The sequence below is a fragment of the Ochotona curzoniae genome, unplaced genomic scaffold (assembly GCF_017591425.1).
Source record: "Ochotona curzoniae isolate NIBS_2020 unplaced genomic scaffold, NIBS_Ocur_1.0 scaffold_4505, whole genome shotgun sequence".
NCBI classification, from domain to species: domain Eukaryota; kingdom Metazoa; phylum Chordata; class Mammalia; order Lagomorpha; family Ochotonidae; genus Ochotona; species Ochotona curzoniae.
In genome coordinates, this window is record NW_024467118.1 from 15,726,054 (window position 1) to 15,739,580 (window position 13,527).

The 13,527-nt window shown below is 38.0% G+C and overlaps 1 protein-coding gene across 2 annotated transcripts in view; it reads left to right on the forward strand.

Moving 5' to 3' along the window:
- The window catches only part of TBC1D19 (TBC1 domain family member 19), a 107,065-nt gene that overhangs the window by 21,855 nt on the left and 71,683 nt on the right, over positions 1-13,527 (forward strand). The window contains exons 3-5 of one of the 2 annotated variants that reach the window (XM_040965834.1): positions 594-639; positions 7,856-7,931; positions 12,447-12,521. In XM_040965834.1, coding sequence (XP_040821768.1) covers positions 594-639; positions 7,856-7,931; positions 12,447-12,521 — 197 coding nt within the window. The remainder of the gene's footprint in view (positions 1-593; positions 640-7,855; positions 7,932-12,446; positions 12,522-13,527) is intronic. The other variant, XM_040965835.1, reaches the window with a different exon arrangement.

Sequence of the window (13,527 nt, forward strand, 5' to 3'; positions counted from 1 at the left end):
CCACTACACCTGAAGGCAGAACTCCCTTGATTAGCATAGGATCAAAAGGGGAGTTAGTACCCTTGATTAGCATAGGATCAAAAGGGGGAGTTAACACTCTTGATTAACATATTGCCACAGGATGCAGCCCTAACAGCGATAATAGCTCTTTGGCTAAAAACGGCACTAGCAACATTAGCTTCTAAGTTCCTATTGACGTTTAACAGTAACTCCGCAGAGGCAGGCAATGCCTAAATAGATTACAGAATTCTCAGTGGGGTTGTCTGGTGTCCATGCAAAGGGAGGCAGAGCCACATTCAGGTGTTGATTAATGGTGCAACACCCAACTTAATAGAGAAGGAAGGAAATGTTCCTCCAACTTGAGAAAATGGCACCATAATTTTACTCTAAAAGTAGTATCCGTCAATGTCCTTGCTGCTCAGGTTAGCCAAGGGATGCAGTAAGTAGGGAGGAAGCAGTTGTATGATACTTTACAGCACGACTGGCAAATGACAAATTTCTTTCACCAGTGAAGATGATGCTAAAGTGTTTGTCATATACATTTTAACGTATGTTTATTAAAAAAAAAACTAATGGTCATTTCTTCTTAATAGGTTGGGAGAAGAAACTTCAAAATGCGGTTTATAGTGAACTGAGTGTGTGAGTTATTCCCACATATTTTAAGATACTGTTTTATTTAGTTTTATTTACTTTGTAAAGTTTGTGATCGATATTGCTCTGTGAATGTGGTATGGGGTCTGAAAGTCTAAGAGACTAGCACATGATGTTCCTACGTTCCAAAGAAGCCAGTTGGAAGTGATTGGGAGCAACATGGTTTCTTTTACTAATGGCTCAAGGCAGCCAACTGGTTGGTCGGTGAGGAAGTAATCCACCCACTGGCAGAGTGCATACCGTTAAGTAGCAGACATGATTCATGGGCACAATCACTTGGCATATTTGCCAGTGTTCTACAAGGCCATCAACTCAGAGATGTTAGCCTGGCTGTATTCAGCTTGCATTTGCCCTTCCCATCAGATTCTACAAAGATGTTTATAACCTGGAAGGGGCTACCATGGGCTGGGGAGTGGCAGGGACCTGGGGGAGGCTCATTGCAGAGGCCAGTGCCAGGCAAGAAATGTTCATTCCTGCAGGAGAGGGACAGTCTTACAAATCTTAAATTACTATAGCCCTGGCTATGAATTAAAAGTAGCTGGATTTTTATTATCAGAAATTTTATATTAACTCTTCAGTCATCTAATATAATTAGGGAAAAAGATATTTGTATTAAGTAACTATTTCTATATTTATAAATGGACCATTTTAAACCTTTTTTTTGCAAAGTAAAGCCAGTGACTAAACAAACATTTTAAATAATTTATTAGTAAAACATTTATTAATAATTTATTGATTTAGATTTATTGTAAGTCTGTTAAAGTGTATAGAACTATTGTTGGAATTTGCCTACTAAATGCTTAGTTTTTGTACTTTGTGCAGTATTGTTACTCATCATGTATTTATATAGTACCTACCTATGCCAGAACTCTTCTGGATACTAGAGAGATACAAACACAAATTTTGCCTTTATGAAGTTCCTAGTCTAATAGAGTTTTTATGTCTGCTTGTGTGCGTGTGTGTTTTCTTATTTTTATCTTTGTGTTTCTAGCATTCTCTGCAATTCTAACTCTACTCCCCCCTCAGACAATTTACCTCTTCTATTCTGTCATTAGTGGGAAATGAGATAACCCCACTTACTGTTTCTGATATAATTAAGTATACATTTTTAAAAAATAGATTTATTTTTATCTGAGAAGCAGAGTTTCAGAAAGAAGTAGAGGCCCAAATGGCCACAACAGCCAGGATTGATCAATTCCAGCTGGGAACTGGGAGCTTCTTCTGAGTCTGTCATGTACTTATAGAGCCCAAGGATTTATGTCATCCCCCGCTGCTTTCAGGCCATAAACAGGGAACTGGATCAGAAGTAGAGTACCCAGGACACGAACTGACACACTTGCAGGATGTTGGTGCCACAGACGGAGGTTTGATCTAACATGTTGGAGTACCAGCTTGATACACATTTTTAAAAAAGATTTATTTATTTTTATTTGAAAATCAGATATACAGAGAGGAGGAGAGATAGAGAGGAAGATCTTCCATCCAATGGTTCACTCCCCAAGTGGCCACAATGGCTAGAACTGCATCAACCGAAGGCAGGAGGCAGGAGCCTCTTCTAGTCTCCCACGCGATGCAGGGTCCCAAGGCCTTCGTCTGTCCTTGACACTTTCCCAGGCCACAAGCAAGGAGCTGGATGGTAAGCAGTGCCACCGGGATTAGAACTGTCATCCATATGGGATCCTGTCTGTGCAAGGCGAGGACAAGCTGCTAGGTTATCATGCCAGGCCCGATATGTGTTTTTAAATTAATGTCTTTTTCCTTTATTATTCCTGTCTTTCTAGCAAGTTTTTGAATTCTTAAATAATTAGATATAAGTGCTATCTATTAATTGAGATTGACTGCAACTTTACTGTTGGTATAGTAGGCACTGTAGGAAGAGATACTTGCTGTGAGGAATAACGTTTAAATTTATATTATGTAGTAGAGATATCTGTTGTGTGTAATTCCCAGTGTGGGATCCGCAAACTGAAGTCGTATAAACTGATTGCTATTTTTGTGATCCAGTGCATTTCTATATATGGTTCTGTGACTATCTGATGGCATGCACTGTTTCATTTTCCTATACATTAGAACATTAAATACAGTTTTCACCAATACCATTTTTTTTTCACTTAGGTGCTCAACAAAGTGAGAAATTAGATAAAGCAGAAAGGCAAATTAAAGGTCAAAATGACATTTTACTACTAATAAAAATTAAGTAGGACATAGGTTAGGGACACGTTTAGTAGATCAAGCTTCAGCTAAAGATGGCCACATCCTTATTGGAGTGTCGTGCTGGTTTCCATCCCTTCAACCCAGCTTCTTGCTAATGTACCTGGGGAGGCATCGTATCATTGCTCAAGTACTGCCTGTGTGTGAGACCTCCTAGCTTACTGCTTCAACCCAGCCCAACTCTGGCTGTTGCTACTGTTTGAAAAATGAAAGGTCTCTTCCTCTCTGATTCTCTCTTTCTCTCTCATTCTCACTGACTATGTTGTTCAAATAAATAAATAATCGCTATTTTTTTTAAAGAGCAGAATGGGTGCTTTAATTGAACTATGAAATTGTCTTGGGTCAGTGTGAGTGTGGATCCAATAACATTGAATCCGGGTGATCACGTACAGTTTATTCTTTCCAAATTTAAAAACTGGACAAGCATTAAACCTTTTCTGTTGTAAGATGAGACAAGTCCTGGAGAGAAACCAAGAATGTTAAGTAAATGGAGCTCTTGTTACATGAAAGGATACACTGGGAGTGGGGAACAAGTGTTTATCCAAAGGTAAATTAAAAGGGGGAAAAGTTGCCTCAGCATTTCCTGGTGCATGCCTTTTTTATTGGAAGCAGTCTAATGACCGAAGAAAGCGCCAAGTAGGAACATTCAGTAGATAATATTAAATGATTGAAGTAAACACATCACCCCGTGCACTGTGGTTGGTGGAGATATGGAATACCTGAACCCTGCAGGTCAAGCTGAACACAACTCACTTTTTTATTTGTTTTAGTTAACATTTCAATGAATTCAAAGACATTTGTTTAATAAATATAAAAAAAAAACCCTGTACTCTCTTATTTATATCACATTTGTGTTTTTGTTTTTTTTCTTTCCTTTTTAATTGTCATTTTATCATATAGATATAGATGATAGATGACTTACACTAGATTATAAGTTTGCATCTTTGTCGACATTCATAGTTTTCACTGGGAGTTGACTTGGGTAACTCCAGCTTCTAATCATACAGTTCTATGTCCTCTTCGTTTTCATTAATATTGTATATTTGCTCAGCTTTGTGCACTGAGCAAGGTACTAATGGTAATAAATCAACTAGCTAGGCTTTACTTTCATGGCTCTCCATCTCAGAGGTGCACATAGACGTTAAAGGAGAAATGATAGTACTGTGCAATAGTATTGTGATGACAAAGTAAAAGAGCCCATGGAGCAGGCACTTGAATATTTGGGGGGTTCTGGTAGCTTAGCAAAGCAAGCATTGTTCAAACTGGATCAGAAATCTAAACTGGAGTTTGCTGGGGAAGGAGCAGATAAGAAAAGGATGTTGAGCAGAGAGTAACATCAAGCTCCAAGGTTTAGAGGTAGAAAGGGATGCAGCCCAATGGAAAGCAAAACCATGGATGGATGGATGGCAGATTCTGGAAGGAGCATGGCAAAAATTATTCTAGATGTGCAGGCAAAGATTTACTTCTTTTTTTAAAAAAATTATTTTATTGTTCCCGGCGCGGTGGCGCAAGTGGTTAAGGTCCTCGCCTTGCACGCCCGGGATCCCATATGGGCGCCGGTTCTATCCCGGCAGCCCCTCTTCCCTTCCAGCTCCCTGCCAGTGGCCCGGGAAAGCAGTCGAGGACGGCCCAAAGCTTTGGAACCCTGCGCCCACGTGGGAGACCCGGAAGAGGCTCCTGGCTTCGGATCGGCATAGTATTGGCTGTTGCGCTCACTTGGGGAGTGAATCATCAGACGGAAGATCTTCCTCTCTGTCTCTCCTCTCTGTATATCTGCCTTTCCAATAAAAAAATAATAAAAAGAAATCTTTAAAAAATTATTTTATCTTTATAATCTTTCCATAATTGATTAGGGCACAGAGGGTCAAGGGCTACAGGAACATGGGTAAGACCATTGTTTCCACATTATTTTTTTTCTGTATCTGGGGTAAGGGAAGAGATAAAGAGAGAAGTTCCACCCAGCCTCCCACCCATCCCAGGTCCTCAATGTGAGGCATGCTCTGCGGGTCCTGCTCAAGCAGTTTTGATTGTTCAACAGTTCTGAGTTGCTGCTAATCTTACCATTCCATGCATGATGAAATCTCTTCAGAATCCACTGGTTGACATAGTCTTTTCATGGTTGGGGTTCTGACATCAGCAGTTCAGTTGGAGGGATCCTCAAAGAAACTTCGTTTGAGGTTATCCCCAGACTTGATTCTTGTTTGTGCTTGCCAGTACAAGGTGGCAGAGTTCATCACCCCAATCGGCTTATGCACATGGTGGTGGTTGTAATTGCTGCGTCAGTTCTGTTTCCAGTCCTGTCTTCCACACGAACCAATGTGGGGGCTAATTTTGTCAAGCTGCAAAACCACATGGAGAGTGCATAATTTGGGAGTAGGAGTGGCCCAGTAGGGAAATAGTGGGTACTTTGCTCTGGGGTTATCACTCCCATGTGAGAGCATTAAAAACCAGGACTGGGGCAGGGGTGGCCAGACAGAATGGCACCCACCAGCATGTGTGGTTGGGGCCTGGTTAGGTTGAACTAGGCTTTAATGCCCAGTGATATGTATAAGAACTAAATGGTATGTGAGACAGACTGGTTGATTCTGCGGTGCACACTGGCAAGCATGGGACGCAGAGTAGGGGCAGGCCTGGTGGGGGTTATTGGGAGTTGCCCCAACTAGGCTGCAGCTTCCACTGGTTTGCATGAAGGCAGAGTGTGAAGTGGACAGAATCAGGCTTGACTGCCAGATTTACTTCTTATTCAAGGCTTTGTAGACTGAAGCCTGTAAAGTACCTGAGTGCCGTTTAATAGTGTAGTCACACTTACATTTTCCTTATTTAACAAGGTAATGGTTATTTGCTATTTTCCACTGTATTCATGACATTAGTTATTATAATGAGAGACTTGGGGCAACTAAGGAAAGGTTTGTTTGGCTCTTCAGCTTTAAGAGTTTGAGTTCAAGGTCGGACAGCCCCATCAGTTTGTATCTGTTGATGGAGTTCTCGCTGACAGAATCCCAAGATGGTGCTAAGTATCACATGACAAAAGCCAGGGAATGTGTGTATCTGTGTCTGTGTGGTCTGTTATGAAGCCACCAGAGATGGCTTCCACACCCCAATGACCAAATCCATCTATTCATTCGCTAAAAGACCCACTTCTAAACCCCATAATTACATTGAGTTTTTACCCACTTAGTATCATTAACTTAGGACTTTTGGGGTTTGAAGTCCTATGTGAGTCTGAAGACAAAATTATATGCAGGCTATAGCAGCCAGGCATGTTAAATACTGTAAATACAATCACGGGAGGGGAAGGGAGTCATTGCTTCTGGCTAGTAGCCAAGAAAAATTGTAAAAAGATTGAAAATAGTTGGAAGCAAAAGAAACTGCTTAAGAACCTGCTAGATGAATGCAAGCAAGGAGCAATGATGTGTTGAAATAGGTTACTGTTAGTAGAAAATACAAGCTGTATTTAGGATGTCTCAGGAGGCAAGAAGAAGGCGCAAGTTTTAACCCTAAATTTTCACTTGATTAAATTTAGACATAGTTGTCATTGAAATAGAAGGCTTTTTGGAATAATACTTGTAAATCACATGCTCCTTTATACATAAGGGACATATTGTACAGTGTATGGTAAATATTTTTAGATTACCATGCATATAAGGATAAATCATAAAATGTTAAGAGATTGTTAGCTTCGTTTCATTTGTGACTGGGGAAGTATTTCAGTGGTTAAATAATTTACCAGGATTACATTAATTGGTAAACTGTCTTGTACAGTAGATGCGTTCCCTTCTTCCATTCCCAAAGCATTTCTTGCTGAAGACTTGAGCCTTTTACGCTTAGGTCCTGGGATGGATGCATGCCACAGTTCACTGTGGACCAGGAATTTCTTCAATGATTTTTGGTTATTAAAACATGGCTGTTTAGATGTAGGTACAAATCTTATGACTAATTTCATTGTGACTTGTATATTTTAGTAAAACGTCAGAATTTCTAAGTCAAATTTTTCTCTTGCTTTTTCTGTGACATCGCATCACTTGACACTTCAATTACTGTGTCCTAACTATTATAAATTCCTCTTATTCTTAAACTTTGCAGATGTTTCTGTCTCAGAGTTTTGTGCTTCTCTGCATTTTTGTTCTCCCAGATTATGGCCTGGTTGGCCTATTCTTGCTCTATCTTAGTTCGGATGAGATCCTATGGAGGTCATCACTGCCCTTGAAGCTACTTCAGGTTCATTGAAATTCATTTCCCATGGCACTTACCAGTACCTGATGTTATCCTGTTTATTTGGTTGTTTTCATAAATTGACTTTTTCACTAGGTCCATGAAAACAGGAAAGGATTGTCTTAATTGCCAGCATATACTTAGTACCTAGAGTGGCTTTATAGTTGTTGATGAAAAAATCTATTTTCTTTAAAAATTAGTGTTAATATAAAATGTACTGTTATTTGGAGAACAGAATTCATAATATGTTAAAATTTGAAGATTTTGTTAAATTTGTGAATTTGTGCCTTACATATTAAAACATGGTCAGTACTAAAATTAGTGCTTATATTATAATTTCAATGATATAAAAGAAATATAATCCTGTAGGCAAGGAGATTGGGAGAAATGAAATGAGTTGCTATATTGGTAGGTTAGTAGATTTCTTTAACCTTGAAATTTGTTTAACATTATAATACTTATACAATGTAATTAACTGGCCTGATGGTTTTCACGTGATCTTTTACAGAGATTAGTAATTTCTTCAATTACTTCAACTTGTGGATTCAGGTTATCAAGCAGTTTAATTTTATCTTATAATTAAAACTTTAGCCTAGAGCTTAATGCTCATAGAAGATAAATTGATGTTTTATTAGTCTCTTATACTATATGTAAACACAAAGAACTGCTAAACATATGCTATTTCATTTATAATGGGGACCACAGAGGTAGATCATTTCAATCTGATAGGATGGGTCTCCGGAGTAGTATTAATATTTACCCCCCTCTTTTTTGATCCTAGGTTTCCTTTACCTAGCCATCCTGCTGCCCCTCCCGAGCATCTTAAAGAGCCTTTGGTGTACATGAGGAAAGCACAGGTTGGCTATCGTTCATTTTTATTTTATTTTTTTCCATGCCAAGTAATATAATGCAAACCAAAATATCCTTGTTATATGAAGTGTATATTATTCATTATATGAGAATTTGGGTGAGAACTGCTGTGGTAATGTTACCCACTATAGCAATATTAATAGCATTTGCAAAAATCTTCCTTTTTTCTTTTCACTAACTATGGATCTTACCTATTCACTATAGAAATCTCGGGGGGGGAAAAGAAATCTTGGAAAAAGTTGAGTAAAAGGGAAAAAATTGTGTTTTATATTGGCCTGGATTATAAATATGGCTAAAGTATTAAGTAACAGTATTTTCCTTAATGCTCTGTGTTGTTGAAGGAATGAAATAACTGATACCTTCTTCCCTTAAAATTTTCCACCCTCAAGTTAGTGTTATTGATACTGTATTTAAAATGTGTTTTTTTTCACAGCATGTTGCCACATACTAATTTTAGTCTGTTTGGAACTCACATAAACCTGCTTTCAAAATGATCTGTCAACAGCTAAGAATCACTTTAAAAGGATAATATGATTTAAACAAAAAAACAAAAAAAGATGTAAAGCTGTTAAAAGGGAAAATCAGTAAGTTCTATTACATTCCTCCATCTTTTTACTGTCTTTTGCTTCTGCGTAGCCTTTTCTAATCCCCAACACACCCCACCCCAATGAAGCACAGAACTGCTTATGAGCTAACCTCTCTGTGCTGGGCAGTACACTGGTGGGATATTTAATGGGCATCACAGTCTCCCTCAACAGTCATTCTATAGCTTTGAGCTCAGAAATGAGTTCTAAGGCCCCTTTGTTATGAAAACATTGAATATACTAATACAGGACTCTCCTATGAAGCCATCACTCAGCTTCAGCAATGAATGAGCATCATGAGGCTACTGCACTTGAAAACTTTTCGTGTTTTGAATTACTGTTTTCCACAGCTGTGGATGTTAGATCCATTTTGATTTTTCAACACTTATTTTACATTTTCAGAAGCTGTCAAAATTAAATGATGAAATAAGACCATATAAACAAAAAAAGCTATGAAGATAGCTGATACAGTATATAATGTATTTCTACCTCTAACTGATACTTTTTACATATTTAAAAGTTTAGCTATTTATAAAATTACTTTAAAGACATAACACAAATTGAGCATCCCTTTCCATTATGCTTAGGGTCAGAAATGTTTCAGGTTTGATAAATTTCTGGATTTAGGAATACTTTTATAGACTTTACCAATTGAACACCCCTAATCCAAAAAAATCAAATTCAAAATGCTCCAAAACTGTCAATTTCCTGAGCATTATATTAGTATATTTTTAGGTTTAGCATGCTTTGGATTCCAGACTACTGGATTAAGGTACTTAAGCTGCAGCTAAATGATACATGTGTCATGAAAGAATTGTGTTGTATTTTGTTGTAAGGATTTGAAGTCAAGAAAGCAGAACTAACAAGATTGAGCATACATATTTTTATAAAGTTTGAAAATTTTACAAAATGTTTAGTAAAATATCAGTTTTAGCATATTAGATATAATAAAACATATTATCATTTTGAAAAGAGACGGAGAGCTAAAGAGTATGTCCATTTTTGAAGTCCCCAGATAGCTGTTGAGAATACATATGAAGGAGCAATGTTTTATTATGTGTAAGTATAAGCCACTCTTTGGGCTTACCCACTAGATCATGGATTAGCAAAGGACTGCTTGTGGGCTGGATAGAGCCTGCCACGTGTTTTCGTAAGGATGGAAAGCTAGGATTAAAACACATTCCAAAATATTTTTAACTGATTAAAACACCAAAATAAGAATAATATCTTGAGTGTACTCAACCTACAAGAATTAATAAAATATGTTTTATTGGGAAAGGTCATGTTCATTTATTTAATGCTGTCTAAATGACTGCTTCTGCAGTACGACGACAGAGCTAGAAAGTTGCAATGGAGACCTTAGGCCTGCAAATCCTAAAATATTTACTATGTTCTCTTGAATATAAATTTGTACTAAATTATTCATTCTTTAAGAGCACCGACTAATGCTTTTTATTTTCAGTATCGAGCGTATTCTTGGCTAGCAGAACACTCGCAGTATCTGTTGAACTGATTGTTCTGCCACAGTCCTACCAAGTACCTGCTCCTGGGTAGTGTCTGCCTGTCTTCCGGACGCACACTCCTTTTCCTGGAGACACCAGTTCTTCAGCTATCTGTCCTGTCCTCTTAGACTGTTCTCTTTCCTTTGATTGAAAGCTGTCTGGCTCTGATCTCACTTCTGCCATCCATCATAATCTGTTTTGCACTTCAGAATCTGTCATGCTAGCCCTCAGCCAAAGGCCACCACCACTGTCTAATTTTTCTTTCTCCTAACTATGCAGTGTGTTGGGAGTAAAACCGTGTAATTTCTGTGTGAAGCATTAGTCTAGTTGAAAATCCTTTATTTAACTTTTTAGTGGATTCTTTCTACTGCCTGCTATTAATGTTTGTTAACCTTTATTCATTATCTGCCTTCTATGTAGGTTGTTCCAGAACTTTCCCATGATGTGTACCTTCCAATTCTGTCTTTGTTTCATTTCTAACATTTGCTACTTTATTAAGAATGTTGAGGGGTGGGAGTAGAGCATGGCAAATGCATTTCCCATAAAGAAAGTAATGCATTTAAAGAGTGTTTAAGACGAAGCTATGAGTAATAGCCAAGGTAGAAAGATATCAATAGCAAATGATGGTGATGGTGTCACTATTTGAAGCTGTTGACATGTATTAGCATCCTTATTTGTTGTGACAGTCACATAAGGGAGCTATTGTTATTGTTATTTTACTTTCCTATTTCTAGGTTTGTTAAGTGGCCTTGCTGAGTAATGTACTGCATGATTCTCCCTTTTCTCCTCATTAGGTTTGAGTTTTTCAACTTTGGCATTATTTTATCTCAGTTTCAGTGAGCCAGAAGTGACTTGTAGGCATATTTCGGAATAAAGGCAAGATTTTTTGGCATTTTAGCTTGGCATTGAAAAGAATAATATATTAAAATGTGTTTTCTATTAAAATTATTTAGAATCTTTCGCTTGCAAGACATAGAGGTGATAGAGAAAAAGGTGATTAAAACTGTCGAAAATCAGCAACAAAAGTCAAATCCAGTTGTGACATATCCTTGAGGATAATTGGCTTAGACTCTATAAAAAAATAATTATTGGACTGTGGCCCTGGGGTATTAGGCTAAGCTGCTCTTGAAAGGTGCTGGTGTTTTCTATGGGCTCCAGTTTGTGTCCTGGCTGCCCCATTTCTGAATCAGCTCCTTGCTTAAGGCTGGAGAAAGCAGTGGAGGGTGGCCCACGTCCTTGAGCTCATGCAGCCATGTGAGAGACCCAGAAGTTCCTGGGTCCTGCTTTGGATTGGCCCACCTCTGGCTGTTGTGGCCATTTGGAGAGTGAACCAGCAGATGGAAGATATATCTCTCTCCTTCTCTCTGTAAATCTACCTTTCAAATAGCACTAAAGTAAATTATTTTAAAGTCACTATCTTTAAAAAGATACACCAAAAGTGTACTGCCTGAATTTTGAATGGATTCTGCTTTTTTTTTTTTGTTTTCAGAAATACTTAATTTTATTGGAAAGGTAGTTTTAAGGAGAAAAGGGGACACCTAGAGAAGAAGATTTTCTGTCTGCTGGTCACTTTCCAAGTGGCCTCAATGGACGGAGCTGAGCTGATTCAAAACCAGGAGCCACGAGCCTTTTCTGGGTGTCCCGCATGGATGCAGGGTCCCAAGGCTTTGGGCCGTGCTTTGCTGCTTTCCCAGGCCACACAATCAGGGAGCTGGATGGGAAGTGGAGCGGCTGGGATACCCATGTGCTGGGTGCCCATGTGAGATTCTAGCACATGCAAGGTACAGATTTCACCCACAAGGCTACTGCACTGGCCTCAATGCTGATTTTTTAAATTTGAATTTTAATTCATTTTAACAGACTCAGTGTGATTTGTATAAAATTCTAAGACAATAATGACATTCCTTTTCCTCTTTATGGATCCTATGTTTCTAAAAGTAACTAGGAAACTTCATTTTGGGAATATTGGAAAACTTTGAACTTGAACTAAATATTCAATGATATAAAGTGTCATTCATTTTCTTAGGTGATATGATGTTGTGGAAACCCTTATTGTAATAATATGCTTCCTGAAGTGTTAGTGGTAGAGTGTCATGTTTGGAATAATTACAATAGTAGTATGTACCCATTGTACCTAGAAATGCAAAATGCTTCCACCAGATGACTTGGGTTGTTTTGTTTTGTCTCTTCTTCCCATCCTCACCGAGAAGCTTTGTTCTGTGAGGACTAAGGCGTTGTGTTTCTCCAGCACCAAGGGCAGCCTCTGGCACACATGAGGCAGTGTCTCTCTATGGAGTGAACTGATGAATCAGGATAACCAGTCACTGCCATGTCTCATCACATGTAACTTTTTTTTTTTCTATTACTTTCAGCATTAATAAGTAGAAACAGTAATAGATTTTTATTTGTGTTTCAGGGAAGTTGGGAAAAAAGAATTCTGAAGAGTTTAAATAGCATGTGTACTGAACTGAGTATCCCATTGGCACGAAAGGTAATTTGAATATTTTCCTGTATTTTATTGACAATCAAGAACTAGAAAGGGTGATCCAGTTCTATAATAGGTAGGTTCATTGATGATTTTGTTTTTTTTTTACTAGTGTATCAACTGGCTTTAAGAACAAAATTTGTAAAAGGTGTATTTGCTGTATATGCTGTCATAATTATTGTGATAAAACCATACCTTTGAGATTATATAAAAATATAGAATACATGGTACAGTTTACTTAGTTATTTGGCTATAACAAGTATTCATACCCTTAAAGATTTCACTTGCCTTTCTTTATTGGCTAATTCAACATGTGAGTCATAAGAAATATGAAATTCAGGAATACGGTGATCCTGTAAAAGACAGTATGATGCCATTTCTTAGTGTTAATAAAGGCAACAGAAATAATGGTTTGAATGGTTTGTCATTTCTCTGTAAAACTGTAATTGTGTTTAGACCCATTTTTCCATAAATTATCTGTTGGTCTGGGATTTGAGGAGGGAAGTTGGAAAAGGAGAGTAAAACCATATGTATGTTCTGTGTGTTTACAACTGCTCACAAGTAGGAAATAGGTTTCCTTTCATTTAATCTTTCCTCCTTGTTGCTTATTCCACCTTGGACATGACATAGTGGATATAATTTAAGTAGCATTCCAAGGACAGGTCACTGAGTTCCCCAGAGGATTGGTGTAAGGAAAGGATGGCAGTACTGTGCAGTATGCTGCCATTCATGTAGGAAGATGGTGGTACTGACTCTCAGTCACTCTCGTGGTCAGTCCTTCTGGGCTGCTGGATGCAGTAACACATGCAGTGTGTGGCTGAGGAATAGTATTTCTTTGTGGAATTTACTGACCAGCACAGATCAATTACCTTCTTGAATTCGGTAGTACCCTATTCTAAATGGAGCTTTTGAGACAAGATATAACAGTTAACTAATAATTTAAGTGTAACTCTTCCCCAAAAGTTCTCTGGGTTTTGTGAAATTATTTTTCTTATGTTAGGGTAATTTGCTT